The 13,412-nt window shown below is 35.5% G+C and overlaps 1 protein-coding gene across 3 annotated transcripts in view; it reads right to left on the bottom strand.

The window, feature by feature from the left end:
• The window catches only part of NBEA (neurobeachin), a 607,091-nt gene that overhangs the window by 301,788 nt on the left and 291,891 nt on the right, over positions 1-13,412 (bottom strand). For all 3 annotated transcript variants that reach the window (XM_068526405.1, XM_068526406.1, XM_068526407.1), the window contains exon 36: positions 2,781-2,889. In XM_068526405.1, the coding sequence (XP_068382506.1) occupies positions 2,781-2,889 (109 nt within the window). The remainder of the gene's footprint in view (positions 1-2,780; positions 2,890-13,412) is intronic.

Below are 13,412 nucleotides of genomic sequence, written 5' to 3'. Positions count from 1 at the left end.
CCTAGCTCTAGAATCTAATGTATTCAAACTTTCTCATGATAACTACTACCTTAATCTTATCTTCCCTAATAATCAGTTGTCCTGTCAGCTATCTGTATTCAAGTTCATTGGTATTAGCAACACAGGTAATCAATCTCATTGTGTATCAAAAAGGCTCAATACAAACATGAACATGAAGATGAACATCTCTTTAACCATAAGTTTGATTTGTTTTGTATAATAATTTTTGTATAGGGTAGAGTGACTGCAGATTTTAATGTTATCGTGTATGTAATACAAGTCATATAACTACAAAAAAAAGTTTTGTACGTCTAAAAAAATACATATAATGACTTCACATTCATCATTACAAAGTAAAAATCTTTCATGTAAGGTATCTGAACATATTCCTTTCAACTATCTATTGATATAGACTACTACCACAAGTCATCTCTTCCAGAGAAATAACCCTACACTAACCTAAGAAGGATTAATTCATTTTCCAATTTATCTTTTTGTACAGGGAATCACCAATTAGTACAATGATCTGCCTCCAAAATGAGGTTAGTATTTCATTAGCTCCTTGGAGAGTAAAATTAAATTTTCATTTTTCTTCCTTAACAATTACAGTGGTTAACCAAAAAAAAATTAACTGTGAAGCACCCATCTCAAATTAAATACATTTTTTCTCTTAATTACAGGCCTATATGAGAGATACAGAAATTCCTCAAAAAGTCCTAGTATAAAATGTTATGACTTTTACAAAATCTTTTACAATTTAAAAGTGATATAAGTTTGGTAAACCACACACGCACAAACATACAAACAATCAATGCATTTACTAATACAGCTTTAACCTAAAAAGGACAAATAGAAACATCTGGGTTAAAAAACAATGCACATTCGTTAAGTAACAATGACAATACTCTCAAAATTAGGTTTACATTAGCAGTTTATTTTATGTGTACACAATCTGAAAACCCTGAGTCTTCACATCCTCTTCAGAGCCTCTACACCTCCCTTAGCCATGCATCATCAACAGGAGTGAGCTCATTCATCCCCGAGGGGGTAAAAACTGGTACTAGGGTTGTGTGAAAAAAACCTTACTCTTTTAATGTATAAAGCACAGATGCATATACGGTACACAAACAGATATGCAGCATATTGATGATAATACAATAAATCAAGGTGGGGGCTGATTAGGATGACAACTATTTAAAAATTTTCCTTGTGGGGAGCAACAAAGAAAAATGGTTGAGAAACTCCACCCTTAGCTTAATATCATCTTGGTTAAATATATGTTAGAGCTTGTAACTAATATCTAGCTGCTTGAAAATCTATTTTAAATGCTTTCACATGACAAATATTGATCCGCTTATATTCCCACAAAATACCTTGATTTTCTTAGTAGATACATGATCAACTCAAAACTGATTCTGCAGGGAATTCAGTTAATAATCTAAACCTTATTTACTAACAGAAGTCAAAAGTTAATTGAATATTCTTATTTTGTCTAGAGTTCTGACATATCTTATACCTAAACATATTATATTCAAAGAACTCAATCTTTTCTTGTCATCCAAATTACAGAACGATACCCAGTGTTATAAATATCCGATGCTATTTACGGTTGAAGCGATACAAAACTTCATTTTGACAAACACTTAATTGTCAATGGACTTTTACCAGAGTTTAAAATGTTTGTTCGTTTTTTGCAAAATAAGGTTGTGTAATCCCATATGACAAGTGTGCGCTGTCTCATCTGACAAATGAAGCAGAGGTTATGGGTTTTAAAGCGACAACAGCTATTTTTCTGCCTCATGCTTTTTAGCTAGGTAGGTCAGAGATCACTAGACCTAGGACATCAACTTGCATGGCTAAGAGAGCTGCTTTACTGAGATAAAAACCTCATCAAAACTGAAACCGTGGGCTCTGGCTTCCAGCCACACCACACTTGTTCGCATGTCGTATCAGGAGAATAAATTGGTGGAGTTATATATTATTTTCAAGGCCACTGAAGTCCAACCTCAGCCAAACACCAGGTCATCTCAATATTTCTGAAACCAATTTTATTGAATTAGGACAATACAAATAATGTCAAATAATTATTGACATGCTAGAAATATAAGAATAATGTTCTTAACTTAAAAAACTATTAGTATGTAATATATAGTGCTTGACCATCCTTTAGTTTTTGCATATAAAATAGAAATGACAGCTATTTGTTCTTTACTCAAATGATAGTTAATTGTACTTATGAGGATTTTTCAACTATTACATTTCCATATATAGATCGATACATGCAGATCTACATTTATATCATATATAATAGCATTGCTTCATTTGTCATTAAAATATCAATGATAAATATAAAATATGAACTAAAATAATCTTTGGCCACTCTAAATAAAGATAGATACATTATTAAATAATAAATTACTGAATGGTAAAACTGTTTCTCCATATAACCACTGTTACACCCATATCTAATGGTGTGTAAACTATGCTTAAAAATTACTAGAGGAATTGCATTATAAAACTGTATTTGCCTTTAAGAATAAGTCAGAACAACTTCAGTCCACCAACTGGTTAGGAACAGGGCAGGACGGGTCTCTTCATGTTGCAAATGAGGTAAAAAGAAATAAGTGCCCTGTATTTGACATTTACTAAAGCTTTTAAAAACTACTGAAATGACTTCAGTGAAATTTTTCTCTTAAAAAAAAAACCTTATGTAAGGTTACCATTGGTGACAACCGACTTACAACAGAAAAGCAGAATTTAATTCAATCCCAAAACCTTACCTCGAACTCTGCATGTTTATGTACATCCTCAGCTCTCTGTCTATTCAAAATAAACTCAGCTTCATTTGCAACACGAACTATATGGTCCTTCATAGCATGGCATAGCAATCTGAAAAGAAAAATATCTTTGGAATTATTATTCTTAATAGCTTTGTTTAATCCAATTTTTTTCAATAATCAAATTTCAGTATTGCAAGTATTAACTATGCATAAATTTTAGATAAAGCTAAATCATATAATTAAGAAATATGCCATTATATTGTTACAGCAATGCCTCTTAAATATAGTGTGCCTTGTGAACAAATGATTCAGTTAATTCAATAAAGTTATTTAATGCACTAAAAACCAAGGATTTTTGACACTGTTTTTAAAATGGCTAAAACAACAAAATTCACTGCCATGGAAGTAAATGTTCACACAAAACTGGATGACCATATGTTATGAAATCTATAGACTGGATTCTTTCTTTAATTAATACAGACAATAGGACTAATTGACACCTAAAATCCACTTAAATGCTCAGATTCTTAATTCTAAGATGGAACTACCTTGAAATGAGTTCCAAGCAGCACTCAATTCAAGATAGTTCTCAGTAGAAATCTTTCCAAAATCCATGTCTGTTCTGACACAGATTTTGTTACTCCATGATGAGATTTTGGTTAAATTATGACTGTCACTCTAGGACCAGCGGGAACTTCCTGGCAGTATGACGGAAGCACCACTAAAATCTTGCATAGCAGCAGGACAGGTAGAGAGATCACTTGGAAACACGTAGCAGTATTCTCTCCAATCACGTAAGAGGGACACAGGCACATTCCAATGGGAATATGGTCTAGTCTTCAGCATGAAAGTTAACGACAACATAAATTATTCGAAGACACAACGGTTAGGGGAATCTGCTAGAAACCACAATACTTGGGGAAAAAAGGCTCAAACTCCTATGTAAATAACGTTAGAGGGCAAAATATCATATGGATAGTCTTAAATTTAATCACTGAGGCAGCTGGAAAAATAAAAGAAGTTAAAGAAAGACTAAACTCCAAATATTAACTTTTGATGACATCATTGGTCTATATTTTATAGATAGTCTTCAAAAGACAAAAGAGATGTGAGAGATTAGAGTATTTCGTTCAATGGCTTTGTCTAGTGCATGAAGGCTGAAGAAAGCCAGGAAAAAATCTAATATGTGCAAATTAGTGCAGATTACATTTAAATAGATTAACAGAAGACAGCTGGAAAGGAGAGAGCGTCTGGCTGGTTAATAGGTACTATTCTCAGGAATAGTAGAACAAGTGGATGGGCAAAGCCAAGAGGCATGGTGGCAGAGGAGGGGGTGGGGTGGGGGAGACTCATGCCTCAGACACACCAGAGAAATTGCATCAATTGTCTGAAAGTCTGTCCTCCTACCTCTGACCCTTATGAGTTATACAGCAACTAATATATGATGTTTTATTTCCATGCATCTTCTTATCTGACTCACTGTCATTCTGGGTGACCTCATTAGCCACGTGGGAAACCATTCACCACAGTACCTCACAATTCTCTGACCTGTTAAAGGGGAACCAAAAATCCCTAAATCTAAGATTCCTTTAGAATCTTCAATTCTACCTCACTTCAGGAAATCACCTCACTGGCCATAATCAGCTTCACATCGTAAATCTTTATGCCAACAATCTACTCTCTGGTCACAATCTCCTATCCTAAGTGCTTTCTCTCCCCTTCACTCGTACCTCCCTGGCCCCAGGCAAAAATAAGCTCACTTCCAACTTCCACTTCTTTGATCCCTCTCTTCTCTTAGTCCTTCAACCACTGCTCAGATTTATCTCCTTTCCCCCCAAGCATGGATCCCCCCCAGTCCACACTTTAACCATTCTCTTTCCAGCACCTTCACTCAATTCCTGATCTGCCTGCTGTAATTGCTCAGGAAATACGTAATCCTAGGTGAAGACGTGGGTCTCCCTCCTCAGTCCTACATCTGGACCTTTGAGGAAACTTGAGTTGACTTTTCTAAAATAATTTTGTTAAGTGTGTATTCCTTGTCATGTGTGGTCACTGAAGTCTCTGTTTCATTATGTTAGTGTCAGCTAATGATGAGACAGAGATTTCTTTAAATGCCTGAATCCAAAAAAATCTCCCAGAATTTCTCAAGCAGCTGTGTGTGTGTTTGGACAGCCCTTGAACACTCAGCCAGGCAGGTTTCAACTCTACCTTTGCATTTACTTCCTGCTTCCATAGAGTCCCAGCGTCAGCAAAAGATGAGAGTTTGGGGCCTTCTCAGGTCTTTCCAGAGCATGAACACAACGTTAAGCGTGTGCAGGGCCCTTTACATTTCCAGGAATATGTCAGAGCCTTTCAAAGCCCTTGTGTACATTTCACTCCCCAGCTGCTCCTCCCCAGCTTTTTGGTGTGTCTATCATTTGCCTCAACTGTTATCTATCACCTCAGGCAGCTGAGGTGTCTATCACCTCAGGCAGTGAGGTCTAAGATATTAGCCTATAAATGTCTTCAACAAATGCCCTCAGGAAATCAGCTTTTTTTTATTTTTTTCCACTCCAGGCCACTCCCAGGTTAGGCAAAATAAAACAAATCTTTTAAGCCATTCTTCCAGGGAGTCACCAGACAGATCAGAACAAGTAAGAGATTTAAAATTCTTTGCTAATGAGGTCTATTATGCTCCCTCTGGTACAGTGCTTATAATGTGTGCTGCATTTTTATGGCTTCCTTTGAACTGGGGAACAAAGGTTGGGACCAGAGTAAGTTAAAATGTCACAAAATTACTCTATCGTCACACCCACCAATAATTTTTGAAAATACTTTTGCTGCATATACAATTATTGAGAATTATTTTTTTTCAAACGTTGAAAGTGTTATGTCACTTTCTTCTAGCTTTCTTTGTTGCTGTTATTCTTTTTTTTTTTTTAAATTTATTTATTTGTTTTTGGCTGCGTTGGGTCTTTGTTGCTGTGCGCAGGCTTTCTCTAGTTGTGGCGAGCAGGGGCTACACTTCACTGTGCTGGGCAGGCTTCTCATTGCTGTGGCTTCTCTTGCTGCAGAGCACAGGCTCAAGGCGTGCAAGCTTCAGTAGTTGCAGCACACGGGCTCAGTAGTTGTGGCTCACGGGATCTAGAGCACAGGTTCAGTAGTTGTGGCACACGGGCTTAGTTGCTCCGCGGTATGTGGGACCCTCCTGGACCAGGGCTCGAACCCATGTCCCCTGCATTGGCAGGCGGATTCTTAACCACTGTGCCACCAGGGAAGTCCTTGTTGCTGTTATTCTAATTTTCCCTTTTGGTAGATGATCATTTCTTTCTTTCTGGGTGCTTTTGCCTCTTTATTTTAGGCATTGTCCAGTTTCAGTACCATGTATCTAGTATGGGTTTCTTTTTATTTGGCCTACTTGAGGTACATTGTGACTTCTGTGTCACTGTATTCTTATTTTCAATCAGTTCTTAAAAATTCACAACAATCATCTTTTAAAATATTTCATCTCCCCTACTCTGTATTTTTTTCCTTTTTCAATTCTGATGACTTGTAAACTAAACTTTCTTAGTTTACCTCCATATCTCTTAACATCACTTCATTTTTCATTTCTTTCTCTTTCTGCATTCTGGGAAAAATTTCAAAATGTATGTTCCAAGTCACTGGTTCCCTTCATCCTTGTCTAATCTGATGAACCATTAATACATGGAGTTTTTTCCAAATTGTATTAAATTCTATAATTTTTGATTTTTTCAAATCTTCCTCTTCATTTTGAAGGTCTCTTCTTATTCATTCAATTTTGTGCTATTTTATTTCCTGTATTTCACAATTCTAATCTTGGTAGTCCCTGGGCATCTAAATTTTTTTGTTTTTTTCCTTGTTGATTCTCATACATAGTGGCTTTCATTCTCATATATTTAGTACTCTTTGACTGTTACCTCATTTCTGGTCTTAATCAGGAGTCCAACAGACCTAACTTGGATAAGTATTTGCTTTTATTTCTTTTGATACCAAGGAGAGCCCACTAGAACCATGTCAGCCTCTCTTAAGGATCTTGGCTTAGCATGAAGGTTTCAGGCGAGGTTCTATACTTAATTCCTGGCTAAAGATTCAAAATCCTAACAGCATTGCTGTTTTAGGCATATGTCCCCAGGGCATTCCTACTCCTTGAGACACCAATTTATAGGGGGGAGATGTGGCCCTGGAGAAGCCTAAACCATGCCTAAACCATTTATAAGATGCATGTTGCCTCAAAGAGTATATCCTAGGTAGGATGTGAATGCTCTGTAGCACAAGATAACCTCAGATCACTGAGTTACCCACACAGCTTTATTCACTTTTCAATCTGCTGAAATGTGACTTTAAGATCATCCTACATTAAATTAATCATCAGTCTTGTCAATTTTACCTCCATAATATATTTTTAATCTGTTTGTTCATTACTTAACATTGTTTTAATTCAAGCCTTAATCATCTCTCATCCAATTACAATAGCCTCCTAATTTCTCTGCCTCCCTCAAATCTTCCATCCTTCTGATACATTTTTCGCTTTGCCATTACTGTTATTTACACTTAAATTTCTTCAACGGCTACTTTTAATAGACAGGATAATAGCCAAACATTATATATAGATATCAGTCTACTTCTGTAACCTTATCTACTGCCTTTTTAGCATACTTTTTCTATGTTCTAGAAAAACCTTCCTAGTTCTTTTAATGACTCATGCTATTTCAGGATTTCTATATGTGCCATTTCTTCTTCCTGTAATTCTTGCCATTCTCTCCTCTCAATACAACTAAGAGATCTTCTCCCAATTTCTCAAATGTTCTGGGCGTTATAATATTTATCACACTGTCTTATGGATTTTTTCCCTCTCTTTTCCTTTTAATAAGTCTCTCTCTCTTAGAATGTGAAGTTCGTTAAATGAGGTACAATCACTATTCATCTCTGTATCCAACATGATCTGCATGTACATGTCATGAAATATGGACTCACCAATAATATATGACTAAATGGAAAGATGACTGAATGAATACATGAGCAGGTTAGGTGGGAAGGAGGGGCAAAGAAGAAACAGAACTTTAATGATTAAGGCAGTTTAACACTATAAAATTCTACGATACATTTAGCACATAAAAAAAGAGGTAAATAAAAATATCAGATAACTTGGGAATTACAGAACATTTTCTTCCTCAGAGTATCTGTACAAGATAGGAAGTAAATGAAGTGGTCTTCATCTTCTACTGTAAGTTTATTTTTCAAAGGAAATAGAAAAAGAAAACAATTTGCTCAATTCTATTCATTCCTGTCCTAAAACAGAGTTGTCATGGATACAGGAAAGAAGTCAGGAGACAAAACAAAGTATTCTCTTCCAAATGGAACAAATATCATTGCAGCAAGTTCTGATTTTCTAGGAAGTTTCTAATTTTATGCAGTTTGTTGTAATTTAAATTGCTTGTCATTGACCTGAAACCCTGAGATCCTGAATCTTAAATATAAATAATTCCTGTAATTTGACTGAAAGGAAAAAAAATGTCAATAGGAAAGGCAATATGAGAAGTCAGACAAATTAGTCTTTCATCATCTCTAGATGAGTGAGGGGACAGAAGGCAGAACTAGTTTATATTTAAGTTCTGTCTTTTATTAGTGTTATAAACCTGGACAAATAAATTTTCCTTCTGTCTGAGTTTTAGTTTTCTGATTAGAAAATGGGTGTGCACTGTGTCAGATATCCTATAAACTGGAAGAAACAGTGCATGTCCAAGCTGTAAGATTACAGCTTAAATTTTAGATCCTGATTTATTTAGTCAAGAAAACAGATGCTGATTGGAAGTAAAGTGGCCACACAGTGTAGGAGCAGATGTAATACCTCAGTGTCACTTCCTCTGGTCCCAAAACCTTAAAAGAATTAGGCATAGAGTTTCTAGTGACACTGCAAGGAAGAGGCTGGCTGGATCAGAAAATTTCAATTTCTTCCTGTGCTAGAGTTGTTTAATAGACTATTAAAAAATCTGGAAACATTTATAACTTTTTTAATTTAAAATATAGAGCTCAAAAAAAGAGTAATATATAGAGCTCAAAGACAGATTATAACTTTTAACATAGAATTATGTCCATATTTGCTTTATTAGATAATAAAGAATATAAAGGTATTTTCTGTTGTTTTAAATCTTAATTTTCACAAAAAAAGCTAGGGTTGATTTTTTTTTTTTCTTCTTTTGATCCCACGCAGTGTGCCTATACTTGTTTTGGTTCCGTCTCCTAAAAGAAGCCTTCCCCAATCATTACTGTCCACTGAAATAGGTCCTTCTTCTTAAGTCAATGCAAATTTTTTTTTAAATTTAATTAATTAATTAATTTATTTTTGGCTGTGCTGGGTCTTCGTTTCTGTGCGAGGGCTTTCTCTAGTTGCGGCGAGCGGGGGCCACTCTTCATCGCGGTGCGCGGGCCTCTCTCACTGTCGCGGCCTCTCTTGTTGCGGAGCACAGGCTCCAGACGCGCAGGCTCAGTAGTTGTGGCTCACGGGCCCAGTTGCTCCGCGGCATGTGGGATCTTCCCAGACCAGGGCTCGAACCCGTGTCCCCTGCATTGGCAGGCAGATTCTCAACCACTGCGCCACCAGGGAAGCCCTAATGCAATTTTTATATCAATTTTTTGCACTTAGTTATATACTGTCTATGACACTTTGAACTGTTTAATTTTTTGTGCATGTAAAACCTAACTTCTCAATTACAAATTACTTTGAGTTGAAGACCAGATGTAAAATGTATTTGTATCACTGCTAAAACTATTTAGTGAGTATTATATAAGTATTCAGTTTTGTTTTGTTTTGTTTTTCTGGGTGTATTATAATTATTTACATAGGTGTTAAGAACTTCAGAAATACCTGTACAGGTATTACACTGCTTCTGGTCGTTAGAAAATAACAACTTTTTCTTAATCCTGGTCCAGCTAGGACTGTGACTCAGTCACGTTATAAAATAAGTATTCTGTTTTTTCACATGTTGGTCTGTACACAGCAACTGAGAGAGATAAATTGTCTGTGTGTTCTCATTTTACGAACGTGGAAACTAATCCGCCTATAATCAATGCTTCAATTCCCTGGGCACCTTGGGAAGAGTTCCTAGACTAAAACTAATGGCTCAGGCCATGACCGTACTCTGGCTTGCTCATTCTATTCCTTTACCTCTCACCTTTAGTTTATCCTTGGACTGACCACACACACTGTATCTTCATGGCAGCATTGACTCTCCTGTAACCAGGTAGTTCACTTCTCCCTGTATCTGTTCTTTAAACAACATACCAGCCACAAATGCAAAGGCCAACTCTAGTCTCCTCTGTTACCAGCTGATCCTGGTTGTGTCAGAATGGGTACAGAAACTAAATCAATGTTTTCTAATAAAGACGTATCATTTGAATCTAGGCTGGCATTTGCTTGCAATATGTAAGCTAAGGACAACAACAAAAACGAAACTTTATGTCTCCAAGAAATAAGAAACAGGAAGAAATATGGCACAGACATGACTATGCCAAAAACAGGGCACCTTTCCCTTTTTTTTTTTTTTTTTTTTAATACAAAGAACTATTAGTGTTTTATGAAATATTATTTAACTCTCACCAAAGCTAAAATAATAGTGCCTGGAAGGAAAGTATATTTAAAGTTGTTCTCAGAGGGGAAAAAAAATCTCAATACATATACATATGCAGATATATCTTAAACACGGTTAAAAATGCAATTCAAATAAAATATATCATTACTAATTTTGAAATATATTTCCTTTTTACTTGAAATCTAGCCATTATTAAATGGGATTTGTTTATCTTAGTTTCAGGTAAATATATTATTCATCACCAATGTCTAAAGTTAAGTCTATAAATTAGCAATACTGTTTAAGATCTATACAATTAATTTTGTAAAAGCACAGATTTTTTTTACCTCATTTGTTTGCAAACCTCAATATGTTTAATAACTTACTACATGCGTAAAATGAATAACACAGTAGTACGAAAAAAGAATAAATTAGGTACTACATGAAAAAATATAGAGGGAACTTCTGTTTTCCAGGAGTTTCCAGGGTTTCTTCGTTCAAAATTAAATCAGATTCTCAACTCTAAGAAAAAAGTTTCTTATAGTGTTAGAAGGTGCTGTTTTTGTTTTTGTTTTTAAAATACAGTTTTTGCCAAATCAAGGACATGAAACAAACTCAAGCAAACCAAAGCTTATTGGTTTAATTATTGAATAGCATTTGTTAAATTAACGAGGATATTCAAATTTGGGCCATATAATCACTAAATAATTAAACTTGAATACGATACGCTTCTCTTCTTCAAAACGTAAGAAATGCAAGGTTATACATTTTTCCTTATTTTAAAGAACAAAACAAAAAATTGGAATCTTGTGAATCATAGGTCAAATTCAGTGCTAAACAAGAATACATTCCAGCTTGTTATGAATATTCATTAATTACATCCTATAGGCTTCCAAAAGAGTGATAGAGGTTTATTTTAGGCAAATGATTAATTTATTTCAAAAGATCACTCAAGTTCTATAATTTAAAAGTCTTTCTTATTTGCTTTATAGTTCAATTCATATTTTAATAATTTAAAATCCAATTATTATTGCCAAGATATTATAGGCAATTTTACATCCCATTAACCTTGCTTTGTTTTAATTATAAAGATCCTTTGTTAGATTCCTTTAAATGATCCAGTTTATAATTTCAGCCTGTCCTAGGGAGTACTTTAATTCAGCTGCACATTCATCAGCTGTTTTTGTCCTGTTAGTTGTAGACAACTGCACAATTGCTTTCTCCACCTATGATTGATGAATTATATTCACGAATGTAGCTGTCAAGTAGGATAAACATTTATAACAATTTCCACTTAAAGATTTTTATCTTCATTCCCACAAGGAAAATTAAAGACATAGTCTAACAACCAAGAGAAAATATTTTGTATGTTTCATTTTACACTATTAGAAAAAGTTAAGAAAAATGTTGTATGTCCATGCAAATGGGATAAAAGTATATGTAAAGAATCTAATTTGTGCCTAGTATAGAGTCGGCATCAACAAACAGAAGCCAGATAAACTGAGTAATGTGTCTTTACTGTAACTACATCTGAACTATCTAAATATGATTTTTTTTTTTAAAAATCTGGAACTCCCAGTTCAAATTTATGAAAGAGGAAGGTCTAAATTGAAAGGAAATGGACCAAACTAAAGATAGGAGTCGGCAAAATTCTGAATATATACTGTATGTAGTTAACAAAAAATAACAAAATAACATTCCATTTTTAAAGTGTCTATATTACTGTAGTTGTAATAAATGTCATATATTACATCCAACCTTCAGAGAAACTAGGCAGGATGTGAAACAGTGTCAGAGGGAGATTATGTTACATGCCTAGAATCTAATAGTTTATCATTAGGAGAACTGGTATTTGAACTTGTTACAAATAATACACATATGCTCCATATTATAATAGGCACTGCGGAAATAGCCATAAAAAGTACACCACAAATAAACAGGCACTAACACTATGGTACGGTAAGTATAAAACAGGGGAAAATGGAAGGTGGTTTGAGAACATGGGAAGGCACCTGATCCGGAATAGGGATGTGGAGGGGTTGGTGCTCAGAGGAGAGATTATTTTCACTAAAGTTAGAGAAGTGAATGTCTTAAAGCAATGCCCATCGTCTTTGTCCTGTGGACTACTGGGGAAAACACTACAATAGCAAAGACAGCATCCTCAGTCAGGACCCCCAAACACTGGCAAGTCTCCTGTGTTTCCTTAGTCATTTCTCTCCCCAGTTTCTCTACACTGGCTATTTTCAATGTTTTCTACTCTTCTCAAGTATAACACCTACCTCCCCAAATTTCCTTCATTCTCAGAAAATGGCCTTACCTGCCACTTTATAGAGAAAACAGAAGGCATCATTACAAAAACTCTCTGAATCCTGCCACCAATTTAATTGCCTGCATCCCTTCTCAATACTCATCCACAAAAGGCTAACCCCTGTCCCTCTGCCTCACCCCTCTCAGAGACTGTACTCTTTTTAACTGAGTAGAAACTTTTCTTCTTTCTTTCCCACCATATTGGCTTCTTTCCATCAGCATTTTAAAATACTCAAATCCTTCCTTCTACTCCTCTCCTCCCCCTGAAATTAAAACCCTATCCACCACCAGCAACCACCCTTTCCCCTTCTTGGCCAACCTTCTTATAGTTGTAAGTACTTACTGTCTATACTCACCTCCCGCTCACTTCTCACCTGAAAACATCCGAGCTACTTCCCCTACTTCCCTCAGTTATCTGCTCCCATCCTCTACCTGCCTTTTGGCACATTTATTACATCAGTAATTACTTAACCTAACACTGTTGTTCCCACCGGACTGAAAGCTCTATTAGCACAGTGCCTGGCTCTATACCCAGCATCTTTAGCACGTAGGTATTCATTCACCAGTATAAATTTGAATGAAATCAACATGTCCCTCTTGTCACTGACTCCAGTGGTGCCTTTAATCCTGACTTAAAAATCCTCTTGTTGACTATTCATTCCTTCTCAAACATTCTACTCAACATTCTTTTCTTCATTCCTTCAACAAATATTCGTGATGGCAAAATAGGTACTAGGCATTATTATTCCAGAAACCA

This window comes from Eschrichtius robustus, chromosome 18, assembly GCF_028021215.1.
Source record: "Eschrichtius robustus isolate mEscRob2 chromosome 18, mEscRob2.pri, whole genome shotgun sequence".
In the NCBI taxonomy this organism is placed as follows: Eukaryota; Metazoa; Chordata; class Mammalia; order Artiodactyla; family Eschrichtiidae; genus Eschrichtius; species Eschrichtius robustus.
The sequence above is the reverse complement of the archived record's forward strand: the minus strand, read 5'-3'. Positions and strand labels throughout refer to the sequence as shown.